Source organism: Haliotis rubra, unplaced genomic scaffold (assembly GCF_003918875.1).
Source record: "Haliotis rubra isolate DU_JTF1 unplaced genomic scaffold, ASM391887v1 Scf208, whole genome shotgun sequence".
NCBI lineage: Eukaryota > Metazoa > Mollusca > Gastropoda > Lepetellida > Haliotidae > Haliotis > Haliotis rubra.
This window is the reverse complement of record NW_025766092.1, coordinates 122,364-145,266: the sequence shown is the minus strand read 5'-3', so window position 1 is coordinate 145,266 and position 22,903 is coordinate 122,364. Positions and strand designations below refer to the sequence as shown.

At 37.4% G+C, this 22,903-nt stretch overlaps 1 protein-coding gene across 9 annotated transcripts in view; it reads right to left on the bottom strand.

Annotated features, from left to right (window-relative positions):
• Nucleotides 1–15,333: 15,333 nt before the first annotated feature.
• Nucleotides 15,334–22,903, bottom strand: part of LOC124276334 (multiple epidermal growth factor-like domains protein 11) — a 97,150-nt gene continuing 89,580 nt past the window's right edge. For 4 of the 9 annotated variants that reach the window (XM_046711953.1, XM_046711958.1, XM_046711957.1 and 1 more), the window contains exons 2-6: nucleotides 19,202–19,285; nucleotides 18,301–18,768; nucleotides 17,626–17,755; nucleotides 17,238–17,346; nucleotides 15,334–16,092 (exon numbers count right to left, since the gene is read on the bottom strand). In XM_046711953.1, the coding sequence (XP_046567909.1) occupies nucleotides 16,000–16,092; nucleotides 17,238–17,346; nucleotides 17,626–17,755; nucleotides 18,301–18,768; nucleotides 19,202–19,280 (879 nt within the window). In that variant the 5' untranslated portion in view covers nucleotides 19,281–19,285 and the 3' untranslated portion in view covers nucleotides 15,334–15,999. Of the gene's footprint in view, nucleotides 16,093–17,237; nucleotides 17,347–17,625; nucleotides 17,756–18,300; nucleotides 18,769–19,201; nucleotides 19,286–22,812; nucleotide 22,903 lie in introns of those variants that run through there. The other 5 variants (XM_046711960.1, XM_046711959.1, XM_046711961.1 and 2 more) reach the window with 2 other exon arrangements.

The window sequence follows — 22,903 nt, the reverse complement described above, 5'->3', positions numbered from 1 at the left end:
GGTTGAGGCAGATTACTTACATTAAGACCATTGTTTCTACCGGCTGTCCAGGCTGCTCATGTACTTTTAAAAGCACGTTGGTTTCTCAGGTTTCAATCGCCTACATTCTTGGTCGCCATGGTAACTCATAATATTTTTATTGATGGTTCAGCACCATATACTTCAGAATTAAAAATAGATGACAGGATACGTTGAATATTGAGGGATGAAGGAAGGTTCATCATAGAAACATATTTGTAACGAAATGCTCGCCTGTTTTTATATGTGTTTTACGTCTCGTGTGTAATCAAATAACTGCAATTACGTCCTACTTTGGATGACGCAATCTGTCACCTTAATGATGTGTGAGGTGACCAATAAGAACGACGAAACACTTTGCTGCTTGGAGGATGTGCAGTCAAAATGTGCTACTGTACTGTAAAATATAATTTTCAGATGTCTAAAGGAGTAATACATTTGAGTTTTTCACAGTAAAGATAATGAGGATAAGAGGCCAAGGTGAAAAATATTGCATCAACTCTGGATCTGCTTCTTTGGAATCTACAATAAATGTAATTTAGGTGAAATATTTCATTACTTGAATATAATGTACATTGTACCCATGTGGGGAATCGAACCCGGGCCTTCGGCGTGATGAGCGAACGCTTTAACCACTAGGCTACCCTAGCGCCCCAACCTGTATGTGGAAGGAACGGTATGTCAGTGTTACCCGCAGTTGTGTTAATCGATTGTGTCTTAGCAGCAATTTGGTATAATACGGACATTGTTTTGTTGGTTTTATTGCAACAAAGGTCTACAGGCTGACATGTGACCACTGAACTGATACATAATCAGCTTTTACTGAGAGGATCACTGCAGCTATCGCACAGATATGAATATGAGTTTATTGTGTACCAAATTTGTACTTATCTTAACTTAAACGATTCTACCATAATTGTATTGCTTGCATTTCAATTTGGAAACATTTCGATTTTAAACCAAACACATGAAACATTCCAAGACTAACTTGATATTGTTGTTTTAACACCTTCACTAATAAGAACTGTGTGCATGTTCATGAAACAATATGACTGCAAAGAGCTATGTAATACACTTTAATATATAGTAATACAGTATAATATTTAATGGCCTTCTATCTGTGAGGTAGTAACTAAAATAAATATCATTTGCAGGTTTATGACTTAAATAAGCCACGATTTGAAAGTATATCTGTGTGTGTGTACCTTTACGGTTACCTCCATTTACTTAACTCGGAGGAATACTTCGTCTCGCCAAATATAATCGTACTCTGAAACCAATTTAAAGTTTAAGAGGCAGTTTTCTATAGCATCAGATGACCCATGTTTCGAACCTGCCCAATAACAAACAGCAAGTGAATGTTCACTTGCGTTTATTTTGGCAAGGTTAAAGAAAAGTTAGCCGTATCTGCACACCTGCCAGGTTGTCATGGAAACGAGGGGTTCTAAGGTAAACAAGTGTTGCTGAGTGTTGTTTCTTTAAAAATTGTTTGAAATGTAAATACTAGCGAGTCGACAGAATATCTAGCAAGGGGCGGCTCTGTATGGGTAAATTCGCCTGTAAACATTACCTGTTTGTGTGTTGCGTGGCGACAACAAGGAGGAGAATGCAGCTACATTACCGTAGAATATCCTAAAAATATTGGAAAAACAGTAATCAACTGAACATGTAATCCGCACTTACTTTTTGAAAGACCCAAAACAACTCAGTGTATGTGTCTTTGTTGTTGTTTTAAATTGCCATCAGCAATGTTGCAGCTATACGATGGCGGTCTTACATTGGGGTCTGGACCAGACTTTCCAGTGACTGACATAATACGCATCGATCACAGGATCCGATGACATGCATGATGACATACATGAACCAAGTTCTAGACCTGGTTACCCGATTCCGTTTAAAGATCACATGTCATCTGACAAGGAGCATATGTGCTGGTATGTACGTAATAATTAGATTGTCTTCCTTTGATGAAAAGGATAGGCAGTTTGAACATTCGTCCATCGCACTTTAGACAATTTTAACCATTGAATGAATGAAAAGCTAAAACGTATCACCACCAGCAACAAGAAATGTTTTGAAACTTATTACTCGCCCGTGGAAGATACTGCAGTGTAATATTTTTACGGCAATATTACACTAGTGTAATACCGCTAGCCATGTGACGTCATAATGGTTTATAGTTTTGACGTCACAATGCTAATACCACTATCACAATGGTCATCACACTGTAGGCAGTTTCTATCAATTTATGTTGATGGGTAATAAACAGAATACTAAACTCGCTTCCGTGAAATACCATTTTTATCAAACTCGTGAAAGATTTAGTATCAAACTCGCTTTCACTCGTTTGATACCAAATCATTAACTCGTTTAATAAAATGGCATTACACGGAAGGCCGTTTAGGCCTCTATATATATTACATATATATTCGAAGTGTTTCATCTGAAATATGAACTAATACATTAAATCTAACGTTCATAATTCTAATTGTCATTGGTCATTGCCAATCAAAACCACACATTGTATTTGTTAGCTCTGTTTCGCTCTGGTGAATGTCCAGACCTCAAACTACTGCATGTGAATAACATACAAATAGTGAAACTTTTGATAGTGAAGACCTTAATAAACCAATCTCAAGAAGTGAACTTTTAAGAACAGTACAGGCTATGAAAAATAATAAAGCTGCAGGAATTGATCACCTACAAGCAGAAATACTAAAGAATGACACTAGTGTTGATACTTTGCAGGGAATGTTTAATATTATGTTTGCATCAGGTTTGGTCCCCAAGATGTGGAGAAAAGGCATTATTACTCCTATACCTAAACCAGGATGTGATGATCCACGTATACTAGTACCCTCGAATTACAGAGGAATAACATTATTGTCAGTACCCTGCAAGATCTATGCCAAAATTCTGAATACAAGACTGTCCAACTGGTTGGAAGAAAACAACATGCTTAATGATCTACAAAATGGATTTAGAAAAGGGAGATCTTGTCAAGACCACTTACTCTCCTTAACGAAAATTCTGCACAACAGGAAAATTTCAAAGCTATCTACATACTTTATGAAAAAAGCATTTTGACTCTGTTCAGAGACATTTGTTGTGTTTAAAGATGACACGCCGCTTTAAGATAAATGGATATTTTCTGTCTGCCATACAGTCACTCTATCAAAATGTGCAATGTTGTGTAAAAATTAACACTGAAACAACTGAATGGTTTGATGTGGCCATTGGAGTAAAACAAGGATGTGGTCTTTCTCCTACACTCTTCTCTATGTATATTGATGACTTAGCTACCGAAATAGGTAACAGCCGATGTGGAGTGGATGTAGACCACATTAATGTATCCATATTACTCAATGCAGATGACATTGTTGTTGATAGCTCCAGATGCTACTAAGTTACAACAACTTCTACACTGTCTCTACAATTGGTCATCTAAGTGGGGATTATCCATAAACAAGGACAAAACCAAGATAATGCATTGCAGACCAGTGTCTATTCCTCGATCAACTAATAGATTCACCTGTGGTGACATGGATATAGATAACTGTTCTGAATATAAGTATCTAGGTATGTGGCTCGATGAGCATTGTGACTATAAAAAATCAGCCAGGGAAGTGTGCAAATCTGCCAACAGGGCCCTGGGTGTTATAATGTCAAAATTCAATTTCCTTGGAGGTTTTAGCCATGATGTTTTCATGAAGCTATATGACAACTATGTGCAACCAGTCATAAATTACAGTGCCAGTGTTTGGGGAATAAATCAACACAAAGAATTTGGAAAACTTCAGAATAAAGCTGCAAGACTGCTCCTTGGTGTGAGGAAAAATTCTTCCTCAGTAGCGGTGAGAGGTGATTTAGGTTGGAGGTGTTCAGATTCAAAGATAAAGATTGAAGTGATCCGCTATTTTCACAAAACTGCGGAACCAAACTCGCTTTGTAGAATTTTACATAATTGGTCTGTTCGGAGAAAATCATCATGGGACTACAGAACACTAGAGTTTATAAAAAAGCTTGAACTTCATGGTTTTAGTGATATATATGATTACTGTGCAAAGTTAACCAGAACAGAACTGTCATATAAAGCTCTAGAAGTACTTGATTCAAGAGACAGAGCTAAGTGGTATCAGGATTTATTCAATGATCAAAACCAGCCAAATGGCAACAAATTAAGAACTTACAGACTGTATAAACAAGACATTAACACTTGTCACTACACAAGATTATCTATCACAAGACAACAGAGAAGCTTGATGGCATCGCTGCGCTGTGGAAGCCTACCTCTAAACCTAGAAAAAGGACGGTATACCAAGTCTGTCACCCCAGTCCATGAGAGATTATGTACAATGTGTGCTACAAATTCTGTTGAAGATGAGGTACATTTTGTGATATTATGTGCCCATTATGAAGATATCCGTGAAAAACTGATTTATAAGTGCATGCAGATTTATGATAATTTTCTTAATCTTCCTGCACAAGAAAAACTATGCTGGCTGATGGAAACAGACCATATCCAATATGACTTTTATAAATCTCTGCAAGTCATGTATTATAGGAGGTTATTGCAAGATTAGCTTTGATCTATATACCACTATAATCTATGTAACTTGTATGTGAATGAATGTATTGTGAATGAGTGATTCTTTTATGCATGTTTGAATGTATTTTATTCCTTCTGGGATTAGTTGTATATTACCAACTGTCTCTTAAACGGGTGGTAAATACTGTACGAGAGATGAGAAAGTTGATATTAGTAATATAGCTCCCTTTTAACATTTGTGAGAGAGCATGAAGTGTGAATGGATGTGATATGATATATATATATATATGAATGAATTTTTTTAACACTTTTTATTCAATTTTACTGAAAAATATATGTATTTATCTGGTGTCATTTAGGCCAGAACTGGACCCGTGTTTGTATGAGGTAAAGTGCCAAAATGTATTACCACATGTAACATATGACACAGTTATAAACTATATTATTTATATTCAGGCACACCGCATTTACAGCTTGACCGACAGCTTGGATCGTTGTTTACTCTACTGACCACTAGTTTCTGTAGCTCTCCTTGTAACGGTCAATCATTCAGCATCAAGATGTGAAGCGCAGATTTTGTGTTGACTACGGTCAGGGCGTACCTGTTAAGGTGTTGATCCAGCACGGGGCTATTGTAATATGCTGTTATTTGTCTGTTCCAACAATCGACAAAGGGGAGATGTTGAGCGATTACAGAATTATTCTAGATTTGCAACTGGGACGCAGGAATTCGTCATCTCACTGGAACATTGACAAGACGTAGTCTTACACATTTCCTAATATGTCCGGCGTAAATTTGAAAAATAGTTCTGGTGCCTTCAAATTTCCGAGTACGATGCAGAAATACCGAGTTTGTATACGAATATAATACTGTCGAAGAACATTTACACAGGGCGCGGAATTTATGGCAAAAACTTGCGTTATGTGCTGTCTCTTCAAATTAGTTTAATCAACATGCAAACACGGAAATTTGATTTTGACAGTTGGGCGTGAAATGCCAATACTGAACATGGCACATAACGAGAGTGTAGTCCCGTGTATGAGGTGGTTAGAGAGGGGGATGTTTCAATAGCCACGTCCCTCCCGCATCCTCAGTCGTTTCCGCATTGGAATTGGCTTCAACCATACACAGGTATATAGGTACCCGGCAGCCTGAGATGGCGACCTGACTGGTTACCCTTTTAGTTTAGGTCGTATACTCGTTTGGAATGAAGTCCAGTGAGGCCTTATCCGTCCAGGATAATGATAATGACGCGCTTTGAGTATGCATAAGTGTTAGAAATATAGCGCGTTATATCTGTATATAGGAAGACTTTATGTACATAAAAGAGTCAGCACAACAATATATATATTGTATATTTAACGCGTATGCACCTGAAGAGATCACCTGTCTGTACATATTTCTTTCTTTTGTTTCATGACATGATAATGGATGTTCTTTATTACATGATGGGTAGGTAGGTGTCTCGGCAGGGGTACACTAAATAACGGTATCGGTTCCAGTCATTTAGGGATAGTGAAACAGATCAAGTAGGTACTACTTTAGATGTATTCAAAGCAACATGGCGTCGGGCTGTTAGCGATCAAATCGTCGAGGATCTGGGAAAATTACAGGGATAATGGTTATCTACATCGAAATAATAGACAAAGACACCGAACATCACAGCCTAACAGACAAAGCTAGGCAGTACTAGTCTTATAAATGTGTAGCAATTTAGTGTCTGGTCACTTTTCATATCTATACTTATAGAACTCTAGGGAAATGTGTCGATACAAGAATTTAAGCCTGTCGAAATATATACTCACACGCAAAAGTAACGCAAGTCAAGTTTTTGTTATGTATGAAGTAAAGTTAAGGCAATGCAATGATTAGACTAACTCTGTAATTAATATATTGTACTGGGAAAAACTATTTTAGAGGAGTTCCTGTATTGACTATGTTCTAATATTTTCAACATTCGACACGCTGTCTGTAGAGGAGTTCCTGTATTGACTATGTTCTAATATTTTCAACATTCGACACGCTGTCTGTAGAGGTGTTTCTGTATTGACTATGTTCTAATATTTTCAACATTCGACACACTGTCTGTAGAGGAGTTTCTGTATTGACTGTGTTCTAATGTTTTCAACATTCAACACACTGTCTGAAGAGCAGTTCATGTGACGAGGACGTCAGTATTGAGTCAATGATCGTTATGGCCTGAACCACATACAATGAGTGAGTGAATTTGGTTTAACTCCGTTTTGATCAGTATTCAGCGTAATGTGATATATGATGCAGGTCTGAGAGGTTGTCCATTTGGGGCCTTTATAAAGCAAATTACAACATACTGTCACTTTGACACTGTGTGTAAATTGAAGATATATTCTACAGTATTATAAACGTGTTTTAAGCCAGTCCAGATATAATAGCTTCCAACCTCCAACTGTAACAGGGAGGCATAATACACTGTACTGTAATAGACTCTGTTTATATTGCTATACCAGTAGTTGAAGATGAATACCATTTAAATTGTCAATGTTTAAAAATGCATCAGATAGAATGTTTTCCCCTTACCTATATATTGGTAATTCGTGTAAAGATAGTCTCGTTAGACTTGTGTCATCTAAGGATGATGTTTTGATAAGTGTTGCTACTTTTCTTTAGTAGGGTATATTATGCCTGTACATTGTACACAAATGTTTTCACAGCTTTCAGAGGCAATAATGTATGACCTTTACTGGTTTTACCAGCATCAAACCAAAATGTAAAATATTCTGTAATGTGGGCCATGGCCTTGTATACTGAAAATAAATCTGTCTGTCTGTCTGTCTGTCTGTCTGTCTGTCAAACCCGAGTGCGTTGCGACAAACCTAGAAATAACATCAGGGCGAACCTTGGATTCGAACCTACGACCATTGGTTGCAGATTGCGGAGCCTTAGATCGCCTTACACCAAAAACAGAATAGGAATGTTTTCAACTGTAAAGTGGAATTTACTTATGTTGCTTATATTATACTGATGAATGTGTCCTTTTCATTTCAGAACATTATTTGATTCACCGTCACTTGATTAGGTAAGATTCTATTGTCTTCTGATTTTCAGTGATCCACTCCTATAGGTCAGCAGGAACAGCAGTAGTGTTAAAGGAAAGGAAACTGGAATATTTTAAATGTTGTTTTACTTCAAGTCAATCTTTGTTTGTTTAGCTTTACAACTTCTTCAATTCCTATTGTTTAAATTTTACCACTAATAGTTGACAAATAGTCATCACTATTTTGCATTTTACGGTACATGGAATCTGTTCTGGTGGATAATTAACACGGATTAATTTCTGTCGTTTATATGTAATAAAGCAGTAACACAGATCTGAACAATTCATGCGTTCTACATAAAAGACACATTTGCCCTCGAGGTCCTCCTGTTAATCACGATGGATTAACGAAATCCCAAGTAAATCCCAAGCACTTAAGGCTGAATAGACTGACACCTGCCTCTGGTCAGTCGGTCAAGTAACAATCAACAATGTCCAACTGATGGACGTCAATGAGAAGGTCATTCACTGGGCTCCCGTCTTAACAAAGCTTGGACCTACAGCCGTGTTTGGTTACCCGGCTCTGTTGACTAATGCGCCTGAAATGAAAGGTCGTTTAAACACAAGACAGGTAAAATGGTGTCAGTGTTTTAATGTATATTTACACGTCATTAGATCAACCAAGACAGTTTATGTAATACATGGAGAGAGTTTATGCAATATATAGTTACACGTATGAGAAATGAATAAAGCTTGTTATGCAAACGTGGTGATGGGCGTGCTGGTAACGTCAGCTTGTTAACATACATGTACACTGGCTTACTTGTCTTTCTTGCTGTATTTGATGAACACAATGGCAATACAATTGTCATAAACATGTATTACTGAATTAGTCGAGGTCAATAACAAGCACACATGTCGGACAGATTTTACATGAAGAGCGTAAGAACTGTTGCATTTCCCGTCCGAGAACGAAGGAATACTTGAAATGTATCACCTTAACTTTTTTTCAGATGATTTCAGTAGTACAAAGGAGTGATTGAGTGAGTATGGTGTTATGCCGCTTTTAGCAATATTCCAGCTATATCACGACAGGGGACACCAGGAATGGCCTCACACATTGTACCCATGTGGGGATTCGAACCCGGGTCTTCGGCGTAGCCACTAGGCTACCCCACCGTCCAAAAGTACAAAGGAAGGATACTGATAATCAACTTACTTATTACAATAAGACGACGTTCCGGTATAGGTTCTAACGTCGTTATCAGAATGACATCGCTTGCCTGATTGAAACGTCTCTCCTGTTGTTATAAACTAAGTTGTTCATCCATATATTGTTATCCTTACTTCGCAACATCAGTACAAACGTCTTCAATATCATTAACTTTGGTTTCTTATTCTTTTTGGACGAAAAAATACTAAACGATGACGCCGAACATTCGTATTAAAAAACAACAACTGTGACGTCAACATTCTTCAACTATGACGCGTTTCTACTGCAACGCGCCCTCATCTTTCTAATGATTAGAGTATACTGGTACGTGTAAAGTGATGTTTGCCCAGTACACAAACGAATCTAAGAAACTCGGTTCCTTCTCATCATATGGGCAACATAGTCAATTATACAGTTTTAATCAAGGTAACACGAGGACCGTTGTTGCTATTTTAAGTAGCTTGTCAGTAACCCCTGCTTAACACTGCATCAATATTAGTCACACGTGTAGAAGAAGAATGTTGTTTAAACAGAAATAATGGTTTGAACGAAGTATGATGAAGACAATTAACAAATGTAAAACAAATGTGAGAAATATTTTAACTCATGTAAAGCATATGAAAAACTGCAATGGCTTATTAAGTACACGGGATGTAGAGAAAAGAAAAGAAAAGAAAAGAAAAGAAAAGAAAAGAAAAGAAAAGAAAAGAAAAGAAAAGAAAAGAAAAGAAAAGAAAAGAAAAGAAAAGAAAATATTTTATTAAAGTGTTACGTTTCTTTTATTTCAGAGGAATGCGAGGAATGGTGTAGAAAATCCGGTTGTATAGGCCTGTGAGACACTAAATATATATAAAAATGTACAGGGCACTTAAAACGTTTAAATATGGTGCGGCAACTGCTCGAAGAAGGGGCTACTCTAAAACAAACCTCAGACGGAACTTTCATTTCCGTAGTGAACATGTTTGGCCAAGGGACATAAGTGGACAGGCAGGTGCGAAGGAACGGAACGATCCCTGAGTACAGTCAGCAATGACGTAAACTCACGACATTGGTAACCCTCAGCATGGCTATGCAGGTATTGTAGGGATGACTCGAAAACTAACCCATCCGTTGCAACAAACATGGACGTCTTCACAAGCGGGGTCAGCGTGACCTTGTACATAATCTCCCGGGTCACACCTGTGTACTGGTCTCAACTTTCCACAAATTCCACAAACTCACTCAAAAATGCCTGCCCTGTTTTGTGCAGTTCTCATTGAAAGATATACTCTTGGTGTGAATGTCAACACACAGACCCCAGTGCTTGAGCGGACGAGCCGAGACTATTTACTCTACAATATTCACACCCCTTGTGAAATACCGTGCTGGGTTGTGGCTGCTATCTCAGTGTCCATGGAGTTGACAAAACCGTGGTATCACCACCTCCCCCTAACTCCAACCCCTCATCCCAGTATGCCCCCCTACCCCCTGCACATACAGTGTGTGTTTCATTTAGAGATAGTCCAAATTAGCAGAAGAAACGAAGAAAGTAACTGAAAAACTGTTACATGGAATCTACATGGACTTCAATAGAAGTCATCTCAAACCCTAACTAGCTACTCAACAACATCTGCACTAATTATTGCATCTTAATCACACGTGCAGTGGTTCACCATCCCAGTTAGATTTACTGAAAGGCCCAATGACATCTGTTTTGTTGGGTTTACTATTGCAACAGCTACCACAATACTGTTGTTGCTGCCGCTTTACTGCTACTGCTGCTACTACTTCTACTACTACTATATCATAATGTCATTATAAACTTTGCAACATATGTCTATCATTTGTAACCATATCTTGAGCTTGTATTTTAATGGAGACACTGTACAAGTGACGCCATGCCTTTGTGAATATTTGATTACAATTCTGAACATATCAATTGTCAACTATGAATGACATTGTCCTGTATGTAAATACTAATGTGTTATATGTTTAATTGAATTCATGTATCAATAATCTTCGGATTGATTTCTGGAGGGAATAAAGAAAATATATATTTCTCTCTCTCTCCCCCCTCTCTCTCTCTCCTAGCACCATCACCATTACTACTGCTGCTGCAGCAGCTACTACAACTGCTACATGGATGTAGTGCCAGAGCACTTCGAACGCTTGACCATAAACATCCATTATGTCTTTTTACAGAGACAAACTTTACTTTCTGAAATGTCTACTGCCTATTGGTGTAATTGTTCATCAGGTTGTGTCGCTATAAATGCAGAAATAAAGATGGGTTGATTGATATTCACTGTCATATGCTGCATAATGTATACTGATGTGTGTGCACACACACACACACACACAATGTATGTATATACATATGTATATTATATTATTACACACAATGTATATTATATAAATACAAAAATATGTATGTGTATGTATATATATATATATATACACACACATATATATATATCTCGTGTGTGTGTGTACACACACATCAGTATACATTATGCAGCATATGACAGTGAATATCAATCAACCCATCTTTATTTCTGCATTCATATATATGCTGTAAGTTATACTCTGCAAAGTTTATGTTGTATGATATACACAGCCATGCGTGTGTACAGGATGGAATATACAGATATATGAATATGCTGTAAGATATACTCTGTAAAGTATATGTTGTATGATATACACCGCCATACGTGTGTGCTCCATGGAATATACAGATATATGAATATGCTGTAAGATATACTGTGTAAAGTATATGTTATATGATATACACAGCCATGCTGTATCCTCCATGATACACTCTGTAATGTAAATATGCTGTAAGACAGACACAGTCATGCGTGTGTGCTCCATGGAATATACAGATATATGAATATGCTGTAAGATATACTGTGTAAAGTATATGTTGTATACTCCATATGATATACTACAAGATACACAGCCATGCTGTATACTCCATGAAATGTACACATATATGACTATGCTGCAAGATATACTCTGTAATATAAATATGCTGTAAGACAGACACAGTCATACGTGTTTGCATATGTGCCACCTGATATAAACTGACACAAAAGTGTGTTGTATGATATACATTGTCATGTGATGTACTACATGCCCCCAGGGTATTACTACACGTGTATGTTCACGTCTGTGAGGCAATATGTGACAGCTTACTTTTAGTTGAATCAGCTATGCTAAATTGTTTGTCATATCCCAACATATTAAAAAAATCCTAACCCTAAGAAACGTGTTTCTAATATGTTTTGGAGCCAGTTTACAATAATCCTCGATCACACATCAATTAGGCCGTCATCCTTTCTAATAATGCTATTCCTATTTGTTTTGTTCAACATTCGTGATCAATTATATCTTCTTAAAGATCTTACCATCACTGCAAAGTGTACCAGTACTGGCAAGATACGGCTGTTTCTATATATACAACCAGGAAGACGTTAAGCTACTTATCAATCATTGTTCAACGTCATAGGGCACTTCACAAAGCAACGATTTTAGTACAACATTATTTGTCATGTATCCTGTTGTGCGACACAGTAGTGCTTGTGGTACGACGCCTAGTATTATTGAGGGAATGTATCCAATCTTCAATGGACGATGTGTTGTGTATGTTCTATTTTTAAACTATTTCATGTTTTATTATTAAAGGGTTTCTTCAGTCGGAAAAGGAACCTTCCCTGAGACATGGAGAGTGCCGTACTGGTACGCGACTGGTGCCATCTTGTGTTTGGTGTGTTTGCTGTTATTCCAGCTTATGACGGCGGACATAAATAGTCAATCCTGGACCCAGTGGTTGATGTGGTGAGCATCGACTCATGCCAATCAACCAAATTACCGAGACCACCCAATCCACTAAATATCCACTAAATAGCCACTCAGGATCTGTGTCGTTTGATGGAGTACAGTTATATGATATGTTTTCCCACAACTCGTCGAGTGGCAACGAAGGAAGTATTAGCTGCTGTTACCGTGGTTGTAACCGTGGTTGTAGCAGTGCTTGCTGTCATTATCTTGAATAGTTACACCGCAGATGCACAGAAACCACAAGGAAAATATGGTGATTTACCTACATTTACAATTTGCAAAGTTCATATTTACAAAAAGTTTTGATGATATTTACAAAGCTTGTAAAGATTTGTAAATTTGGGAAGGATTTTACCACTACTTCTTTCAGTTTCTCCTTTACCCAAGGATCCCCTTGTTTCAATACCCCATGTCAATGTAACTGAAATATTTTACGCATCTTTTGTTCTATTTGAGTTCACATTGTTCATGTACATAGTGCTTCTTACATGTGACATATTTATACATGAGTACTGCAGGAACAAGCCGTACTTTAATAGTATCAATTTATGCTATATATTAACGCAACAGTTACCGCATTTGACGCATGAAGACATAGCATACATGTTGTCTTTCAATACATCTTTAAAAGAAAGTTGGGATAATGGTGTGTTTTTTTCTATTCGCCGTCGTCTGTGATTAACTAGCAACCAATTCTATATATTAGTATAACTACTAATGAGGACATATCTTGAAACAACGTAAATCTGGTCATAGCATGTGTTTCCTACAATGTCTGCATATATTTCGATGGTGTACAATCCGGATTTTGGTCCTTGGATGATGCCCCAGGCCTTATCATCCACACTGCATATCTTCACACACACACACACACATCGCCCCCTCCCCCCCCTCCCCCTCCCCTCCAATTAGACCAGGGAATTAATAGTAATGCAGTTTGTCAGCACAGTGGCTCAGTGAGTAAAGTTTGCTTAGACAAAGTGCGGATCAGAGTTGAGAGAGAATGGCTGTTACATGAAGTCACTCGCCATTGTCGCTGTTTCCTCTGATGACTGAACCACATTTATGGTTATATGAGCTACATATTTATAAATGTTCTTCCAAAGGAAATATATATATCTGCTCTCTTGAACATAATATAGAAATAGTTCGGTTACGCTCCGTGTATCAACAGTTTATAACTTTCCAGTGTCCATGTTCAAGTTCGTGCTTTGAAACCTGTCCCTTTGTTTATGTACAGTAAATTTACAATTTGCACCATTTTCATGCAATTAATACTGTTAATCTCAATCTGGATACTTGTAAAGTACGCCCCCGTATCTTAGACGTGGACTGTGTGAGTCTAGCATTGGGGTAAACCTTGTTCGTACTAACCTGAACATTCTGTGGCTAGTTCCAAAGCGACAAATTATCTGGAGTGTGGGAGGTATCATACTGATTTTCTACAATACTGGCACTGTTCTTGCTTTGGGCGAAGGTTTACGTTTGTTGTGTACCCACTGGTGGGGCTGGGTGACCTGCTGAACATTAGAGATAAATAGACTGCACTTCTAGACTAGTGTGGCGATCCTATTCATTACGGTTCCGCCTCATGAGCAACAAGAAAAGCGACACAAACATTACCCAAGATGTATGTCTCTAATGTCTTACGTTTACGAATTACATAAACTTGCAAACATTTTTATACATTGGGATAATGTTTAAACTCAATCTGCATCCTTCTTGTTCTATGTGTCAAATATTGATATTGACTGTATGATAAGACCGATGTTATATTTACCGCTAGTATGGCTAGAAGTTTCCAAAATACCCTTTTAAGTTGTATTAATGTTTTATCTTTATTCACAAAGGCGCAAATATATTTAATTGTATTTCCTACAAATTACCAGACCCACTAACTGACTGAACCTGGTTTATTACAGACGGACAGACAGACATATTCTATAAAAGTGTCACAAGTATGTAAACAGGATAAAATACAATAAACACATAAATTTTTGCATAGGCTCAGATAAAAAGTATATATACAATAAACACATTAATCTTTACATAGACCCAGCCTTAGACCCTACACATAACTAAAAGTGGGGTCAAATTACATCATAAAAATATGTTTATAAAACACAACCCCCCCCCCCCTCCAACCCAACCACACACACACACACACACACACACACACACACACACACACACACACACACACACACACACACACACACACACACACACACACACACACACACACACACACACACACACACACACACACACACACACACACACACACACACACACACGTACGTACGGCTGCGCAGTATAACCGGTTTACCGGTGTTTACCGGTTCAGACAGGAGGTACAAATTGCATTTAGCCCATGCGTAAAAATATTTAACATCACACACCAGTTTTGCGAATATTTACGAAATTGTATTGTTTGTAAATCATATATCTACAGACTTGTAAATTTCTAGTAAACCTCATCCTTACAAAATTACATATATCTAGTAAAATCTCATCTTTAATTACAAGCTTGTAAATGTAGACTTTTTGGCAGTGAACAGGATGTTGGCTTACGTTCACGTACAAAAATATAGGGAATAGGAAAAATAATTTGTATATCCTTTTGAAATAAGTAAATCGGTTTGCTTTCAGCCACATGTGTCTTACATTAAAGTGTCAGAACGTGTCAAAAACTGCAGAATACGAAATAACAACTAAAACATGTTGAACTTCCTGTTTAATGAAGAGTTTCTTTTATACAGCATAGGTGGTGGTTAAAAGCTAAAAAAACCTACGTTTATCAACGATAACTTCTCAAACAATATTCGGCATACATATTTCTTTGCTCCTGGTACAATGAAATTGGGATAGTAATCTTATAACTATAACTCATATTTGTATAAATGTTCATCTGTTTAAAGAAAGACGTAAATTCTTGTAAAGGAATCAAAGAATGCAAAAAGTTAAATTAAAGTTAATATAAAGTTTTTCAGAAAAACTGTTGGATGTACAAATACACATAGTGATCGACAGTGTAAGGGGGGCAACTCTAGACGAGAGTGAATATTCTGTACAACGTGTTGGTTGCCCTGTTGAGGTCAAAATCAGTAGCGGAAATGTGGAATGTCCTCTGGAGCCTTTTGGGGCTTTTAAAAAGACATATATTGAAACATGTGTTCATGTTGTACAGACTAATTAACCTGTTTAAGCTAAAGAGAATACTCGACTGCTGTGTGATGAAACATGAATATGTCCCCAATATTACAGTGGGAGTTGCCTAGTGGTCTTTATGTCAAGCCGTTTACAGGTGTCCTCTGCCAGGATTGTGCTCCAACAATGCTAAAAGCGGTGTAAAACCACATTCATTCACTCTTTAATGCAATGATTTAATGGTTATTCTGGAAAAGAATACCCATTTCAGTCACACACGTCACAGGGCCCCTTCCTCCTCCTTCATCAGCACGGGATGGTGGAATGACCTGTAATGATGAAACCAGTTAGAATTATCTACATGTAAGTGATACCAATTGTGATATGACGACTGACTATGACAGTGGGTACAGATACTGCCTTTTATGCCATGGACTAAATTGGTTGAAAACACCATATAGTCATCATCGTTGACCATTTTACCACACAGAAGAACATAAGCATCTACTGTAAGTAGTTGGTGAACTTACAGGGGAGGCAATGGGCACAAGTCCACCACCTACTGTCGCCTTTTCCTTATATACAAACATTATATCAGGTAAGAAAAATGTACAATGTATACTATACATTCTGGAAACAAAGTGCACAGTGAAGATAAATTTATATAGCAAGCTTAAGTGTGCAGTATGCTGGAACATATGGGAATATTATACAGTTTTGTATTTGAATATAGATTAAAAAATATTTATGATTAACAATTCCGAATCAATAATCCAAGCTATGCTACATTTGTGATGAACGTTATTTATTGCTTACATTTTAAACAGTATGTGAAATCATAATGTATTTTAAATCAAAGGCAAACTTTCAACGAATGTCACAGACAGACTTTTTAAGCTGCCTGAACCTGTTCTTTTCAGTAGCTTCTTCAAAGAAAGTAAACTCTGACAGGTAGCCTTGGACAACTTTACATGCACTGGTTTAGTGAAATAGTTCACAGACAAAAACATAATATATAACAACACAATTATAGATGTGTTTCTAATAAACAATGACGTTACATCACCATGAACAGCACTGCGGATACTATTTAGCATTTGAAATGAATAGGTTCCTTATGTTCTGTTAGTGATACAACCAAAGGGAGACTACTCTACCCTGCTTCCTGACATAAATAACGTATGATCATTCCGCTGCATTGATGTACAAATAAATGATGAATTTAAAGATAAATATTCGCTATTCTAACAACTCTGGGAGTACTACTTGAGGTACATGTAATCGAATGTATTCGTAACATATATCCATGGCCTCCATGAAGTGGATAATGCACACAATCTCATTTTCTGGCTTATGTACGTATAACTGTGTCATTAAAGGCTACATTAGGAGGATATAACATATACACATTTGGTCCACGATAGTTTATTCGAATAGTCCCAGATAAGTAAATGCGAATTCCATCGTCACTCACAGAATTGATGTTGGATTTCGCAGCAAGGAACCGATGAGACTCCTCGCATGAGTGTGGTTTCTCAACTGCATCTATCTTCCTTTGACTCCTCGTTTGCCTTGCTTTCAGTCTGCAACAGACAGCTTTTCAGTTAAAAACTGTACCCATGGTACCCCTAGCCTCTATAACACAAGCTAAAACAACGTGAATATATTGGTTGATTTTATATGACTTTAGACGTGTCTTTCCTAATTGCGTGGATGGATGCCAATGATGGTACCTAATCACTGGGTTGTCTGGTCCCGACCACCAGACTGGCCCAGATTGTTTGGATTTATTCTTACTGAGAGTGCGGTTTCTTAAACGTAATGAACGAAGTCATTTCGATGTGTTAAGAGTAAAGAACTACCTGATCACGGAGACGACGACAATGACACCTATTACTGCAGCTAATACAGCTACGCCTGCGTGAAAATATGGGGAGATTTGCCACCTGCCACAATCAGGTGTTAACTCAGCTGCCGATTGTTGGGGATGCTCTACAACAGAGAACGGTTGATACACACATATCATTTTTGTCTCACCAAGTTCATATGCAAATACAATTATATTTCGAACGTAATCAAAGAAGAACAAAGAATTGCGAATTATCCAATTTGTTTAATTGTGTGAGATCAAACTAATAATCGTTCACATACACAGTTACACTTACACTTACACACACAAACACATCTATCCATCCACACACACTCATACTACACACATACTACATACATACATACATACATACATACATACATACATACATACATACATACATACATACATACATACATACATACATACATACATACATACATACATACATACATACATACATACATACATACATACATACATACATACACACATACATACATACACACATACACACATACATACATACATACACACATACATACATACATACACACACATACATACATACATACATACATACATACATACATACATACATACATACATACATACATACATACATACATGCATGCATGCATGCATGCATACATACATACATACATACCTTCTTTGTAACTGCCGTGTGCATTGTTTATGTGGCTTTTTCCATGTGTCTGCCCCAATGCCTGAGTCATGTTTAGTTTCCTCGGCCTCACACAACTTTTGTCACACGTCGAAAATGGATACGGACATCGCTGTAAACACCCAGGTCCACAGAAACCATCCCTGCATTGTCCCACACAATCTCCCGTGTATCTGTCACACTCCAGACACGGACGCTTACACCTAGTACTACATGTTAACCCCCTCCACCCCAACACACACCCCTCCGTACAGTTGACGGCTCGACCATTGGCCAGTAGGGCACATCGTCCATTAAAGCAGTTTCCCCGGCAGCTCCATCTACAGTCAGACCCATAGAAGCCGCTGACACAGTCAGTACATTCCTCGAGACACTGGTTTTCGGGACAGTAGTTCTTACAGCATTCCTTCTTCAAGTGTCGTGGAGTTTTATGCACGCACTTACTGCCACCTTCAACATACGATAGGATGTCTTTTTGTCTGAATTGTCTTTTATTACAAATAATGTACTTGCCACTGGTAAATGTAACTTTTTTTGTGAAAGAATTAGGCATGCAAAAAGAAGTGAAGGTGGCCCAATCAATACATAGATGCAACTTGAGATAGTGTGGACTGTTGTTTCAAATGCCAATATACAGATATGAAAGTGTTGATCAAAGTTTTACACATGGGAAATATGTTAAACAATGGTCGTTGCACTTATGACAGTTGGATACATTATTGTATTTATAGTCACTGTTTCATTGACATATGTTTAAGGCAAAGAAAAGTGTAGAAACAATGGATCGAGTACCACATATGGTATTGTAGTGATAATAGTAAAAGATACATTCAAGAAGATTTAATTATAAGCACTCTTCAACTACATATATGGTGTGTCTTACCGTGGTGTATCAGGAGAAACATGTACACAGCAAAGCCAAATGTTGTTGGTAAAACTCCACGGTGCCGATCCCGACTCATGTTGTCTGGAGAAAAGAGATAACGGTATCATGTCTTCAACCATCAAACCATGTCTCGACTGGATGTACGTGTGCAGTGACATGTAAGCTCATGTTGTTTTGGTTTAAGTAGTTTGGGGTTAGGTCCCTGATGATTGATGTTTAGGGGTTCGCCAGGAGATGGGGTATGATATTGGGACAGAGGCAAGGGATTCCTTATTGGGTGAATATGGAGTGAAGGTTATGCACACATTTTACGGATACATTTCCAAGTGCTGTACAAATCTGAATGACACCAACCGGAACTAAACACATGTAGCTTAGTTAAACAACAAATTACAAAATGACCGACATTTGTAATCTCGTTTTGACCATTTTGAATATTGTACACGCACAGTCAGTTTTGTATGTAGATATATTTTATTAGCATAAAAGATCAAATGAATTGTACAAATGCAGTCAAACATAAAATGTCCTTTTCGTAATTTTGTATAGAGACAGCGGATAAATGTGTGAATACTGGGAGGGAGTCCACGGAAGTAGTAATATTACACTAGACGCCAAAAGAAACGTTACCCTGCTACCTTTATGAATAACTGAAGAACTATCAAAGATATTTTAGAAGGTTTTAGTTTACAAAAAAGCTTAACAACACAGCTTTATTCAAATCACGAAAAGAAAATTCTCAAATGCATTCATATTTGGGTGAAATGCATCTTTTTCAGAAGAGTTTAATTGTCCTATATTCGTCCATGCCGAAATAAACCAATAATAGGGATTTTGATGTCCGAAAGAAAGGTTTAAATAAAATTCTGCTTTGGGACAATGATAAACCATTTAGAGGTCACCATTTTTCAACTATTAAAACAAGAAACAACTGTTGTAGAGTGTGTAAAATTGTAAAATAATCATTGCTATGATTTCAGTCTTTTAAAACATTTTCTTCTGATTTGCATTAGTGAAAACAAGTAAAACGTGTCTTTGCTATTGTGAAAAAATGTTTAGGAACATCTACAATTATCTTTGTTAACAGTTTTGCTTGCAAAGTAACATTTTCCCATTTCCATTTTACACATAGCAATATCAATCGTCAAAACGCAGCAATATTCAAACAGTATTTACATCCATTTAACATGTAGAATGATTCTATAGGGTATAAAGAGAGCCTAGAAGACATGATCTTATACATAACTACGAGAAATATGCCACAATTAACATCTGAAGGGAGAGAAATAGCCATTGGGATGATGCAGATGGGGTCGACATACAATGCTGTTGCCAACGCCCTCGGATGCCACCGTATCACGGTTATGAGACTTATTCAGGGCTTCAGACAGACTGGGATCACCGTAGACAGACCAAGAAGTGGACGTCCACGCATCACAACGCCAGCTGAAGATAGGTACCTCCGTCACAAAGGAAGGAGGGTAACGTTTCTTTTGGCGTTTAGTGTAGTTATATCATTAAATACACTATCGCTATCATGAAAGGTGTATACAATTCATCTTGGTGGGAGGAAATGTTACAGCAAATGACTGTTACAAGAGGTAACATGAAAGACTAAGTGAAGAAGAAAGTTTACATTCCTCTGAAAGGCTGTAGCGTATATAAGAGTGCTGGTAAGTAAGATTCGAGAAAAGTGTTTCTCTTCCTGAGGTTATGGTGGTAAAAGGCCATTAAGTAAAATGGACATAGGTTGTTGTCAAATGTATGTACAGAACATAGTTTTGTTGTTCTACCTCTTCTTTAGAGTGTCTCCCACACTGATTCATATACACTAATTCGAGATTCATATTTAAGAAGACAAGTAATTACTCTAACTATTTCCAGTGGTATCATTTCAAGTTTATCAGAGTCGACACAAGCATTGTTATCCCAGACTAAATGATTTTGAGTTAGGATAGTGTTGATATATCGAATTCATATACGTTTTTGTAAAGGAATATAATTATACGGGCAGAGTAGCATATACTGTCAATATGGCCATAGATAGACCCTGATGCCAGTGGTTAGTTCCAACAGCAGATGCACCATGTCAGTGTCATCAGCATATAAACGAGGTTAATTGTATGTATGTATACAAGGAATAGAAACGGACTCAGAACAGAACCGTGGGGTGCCCCAGCTGATGTGTATTTCAATAATGAATAGAATACCATTTACAGGTACATTTTGTCGCGGCCTAGAAATGTAATCTTTCATCCACAAAACAATATTTTTGAGTAACGGTGTTAGTACCTACGCCGAAAACTCGCATTCATTGCAATAACGAACTTACGGGTCTAAAAAGAAGTCACAGTGAGAAAGGAACGATATTTTTCCCAATCGAAGGCTTCTTTGCCAATATATACCATTTAACATTTTATACCTTGCAACATGAAAACGATTATGCAAAGCAATGTTTAACTTGATAGAAAGGAAAATATCATTTCACTGCATCGTAAAGCACGATAATCATTGTGCACCGCTGCACAAGCATGCAACATACAAGTGTGCTACGGAAGTGTTATCCACAGACTGCATTACAGGTATGTGAGTGCCTCGATGACCTAGTTAAGTCATATTCCCAAGGAAAGATAGATTTCTCAGAAACAAGTGGCCTAGAAAATGTGTTGTGTCTTAAGGTCCTAACAATGATTCTGTGCTCTACTCCTTGGTATGGAGACTAGATGTTTTTTTATAGCTACGGATACAAACAATAAAATCATTTGCTCTATTTTTATAATGACGCACAAATAGGCTGCATTATTTAATAGCGAATGCGCCTTTTGATATATGATGGTTTCTGTCGGCACATAATTATATATACAATTGCAGACATGTAATTACTACAGGTTCGTTTGATTTCATTTGAGACCTGTGAATTGCTCGCTAACGTAAAATCTAGCAATTGTAGCAAACCCAAATTTTGCACAGCCACATGAAATCGACAGACCAACTCTGATGATTTGTGTCATAATTTTGGACACCCGAATAAAAGAGTTGTTTAACAAATGATCATTATTTTGTTGTGACTTTTCGTTATTTTGTACGGGGAGGGGGTGGGGGCACTTGCTGGTAGAACAGCCAGGTAATCAATAAGCGTGTGTAGGGAAAATTCAATTTCACACGTGCAACACGCACAGCTGCCTGATCTACCAATAAGTGGTCTCCCCTCGAAAAAATATGAGACAAATCACCAGAGTTTGTCTGTAGGTTTTATGTGACTGTCCAAAATTTGGTTTTGTAACAATTATTAGATTTTGTGTCAGTGAGCAATTCATCGGTCTCAAATGAAATCAAACAGATTTTTGTAATTGCTCCAGTTTTACAGTATACAAAGTGCACGTTCAGAATGGCCACTGTAATCTTGTTTAAGAATCAACTGCAACAACGTTGCTTCATCATAATGCATGGATGCATTACAGTTTGAGTGAAAGCTGGTATCAAACCTTGTAGACCACAATATCGAATATGTGAAACTAACTTAATGCTATTATTATGAATACGTCATTGTCAATAATTGCCATGTAATAGATTGAACTACATATTTAAATCGGAAGGGTAATTCTTACCTGTAAATACAAGAATGATTACCACTGAAGTATTTCTCAATGATCTATGAAGCCTCAGCCACTACATGTTGTTATTATGCATATCTTCCTT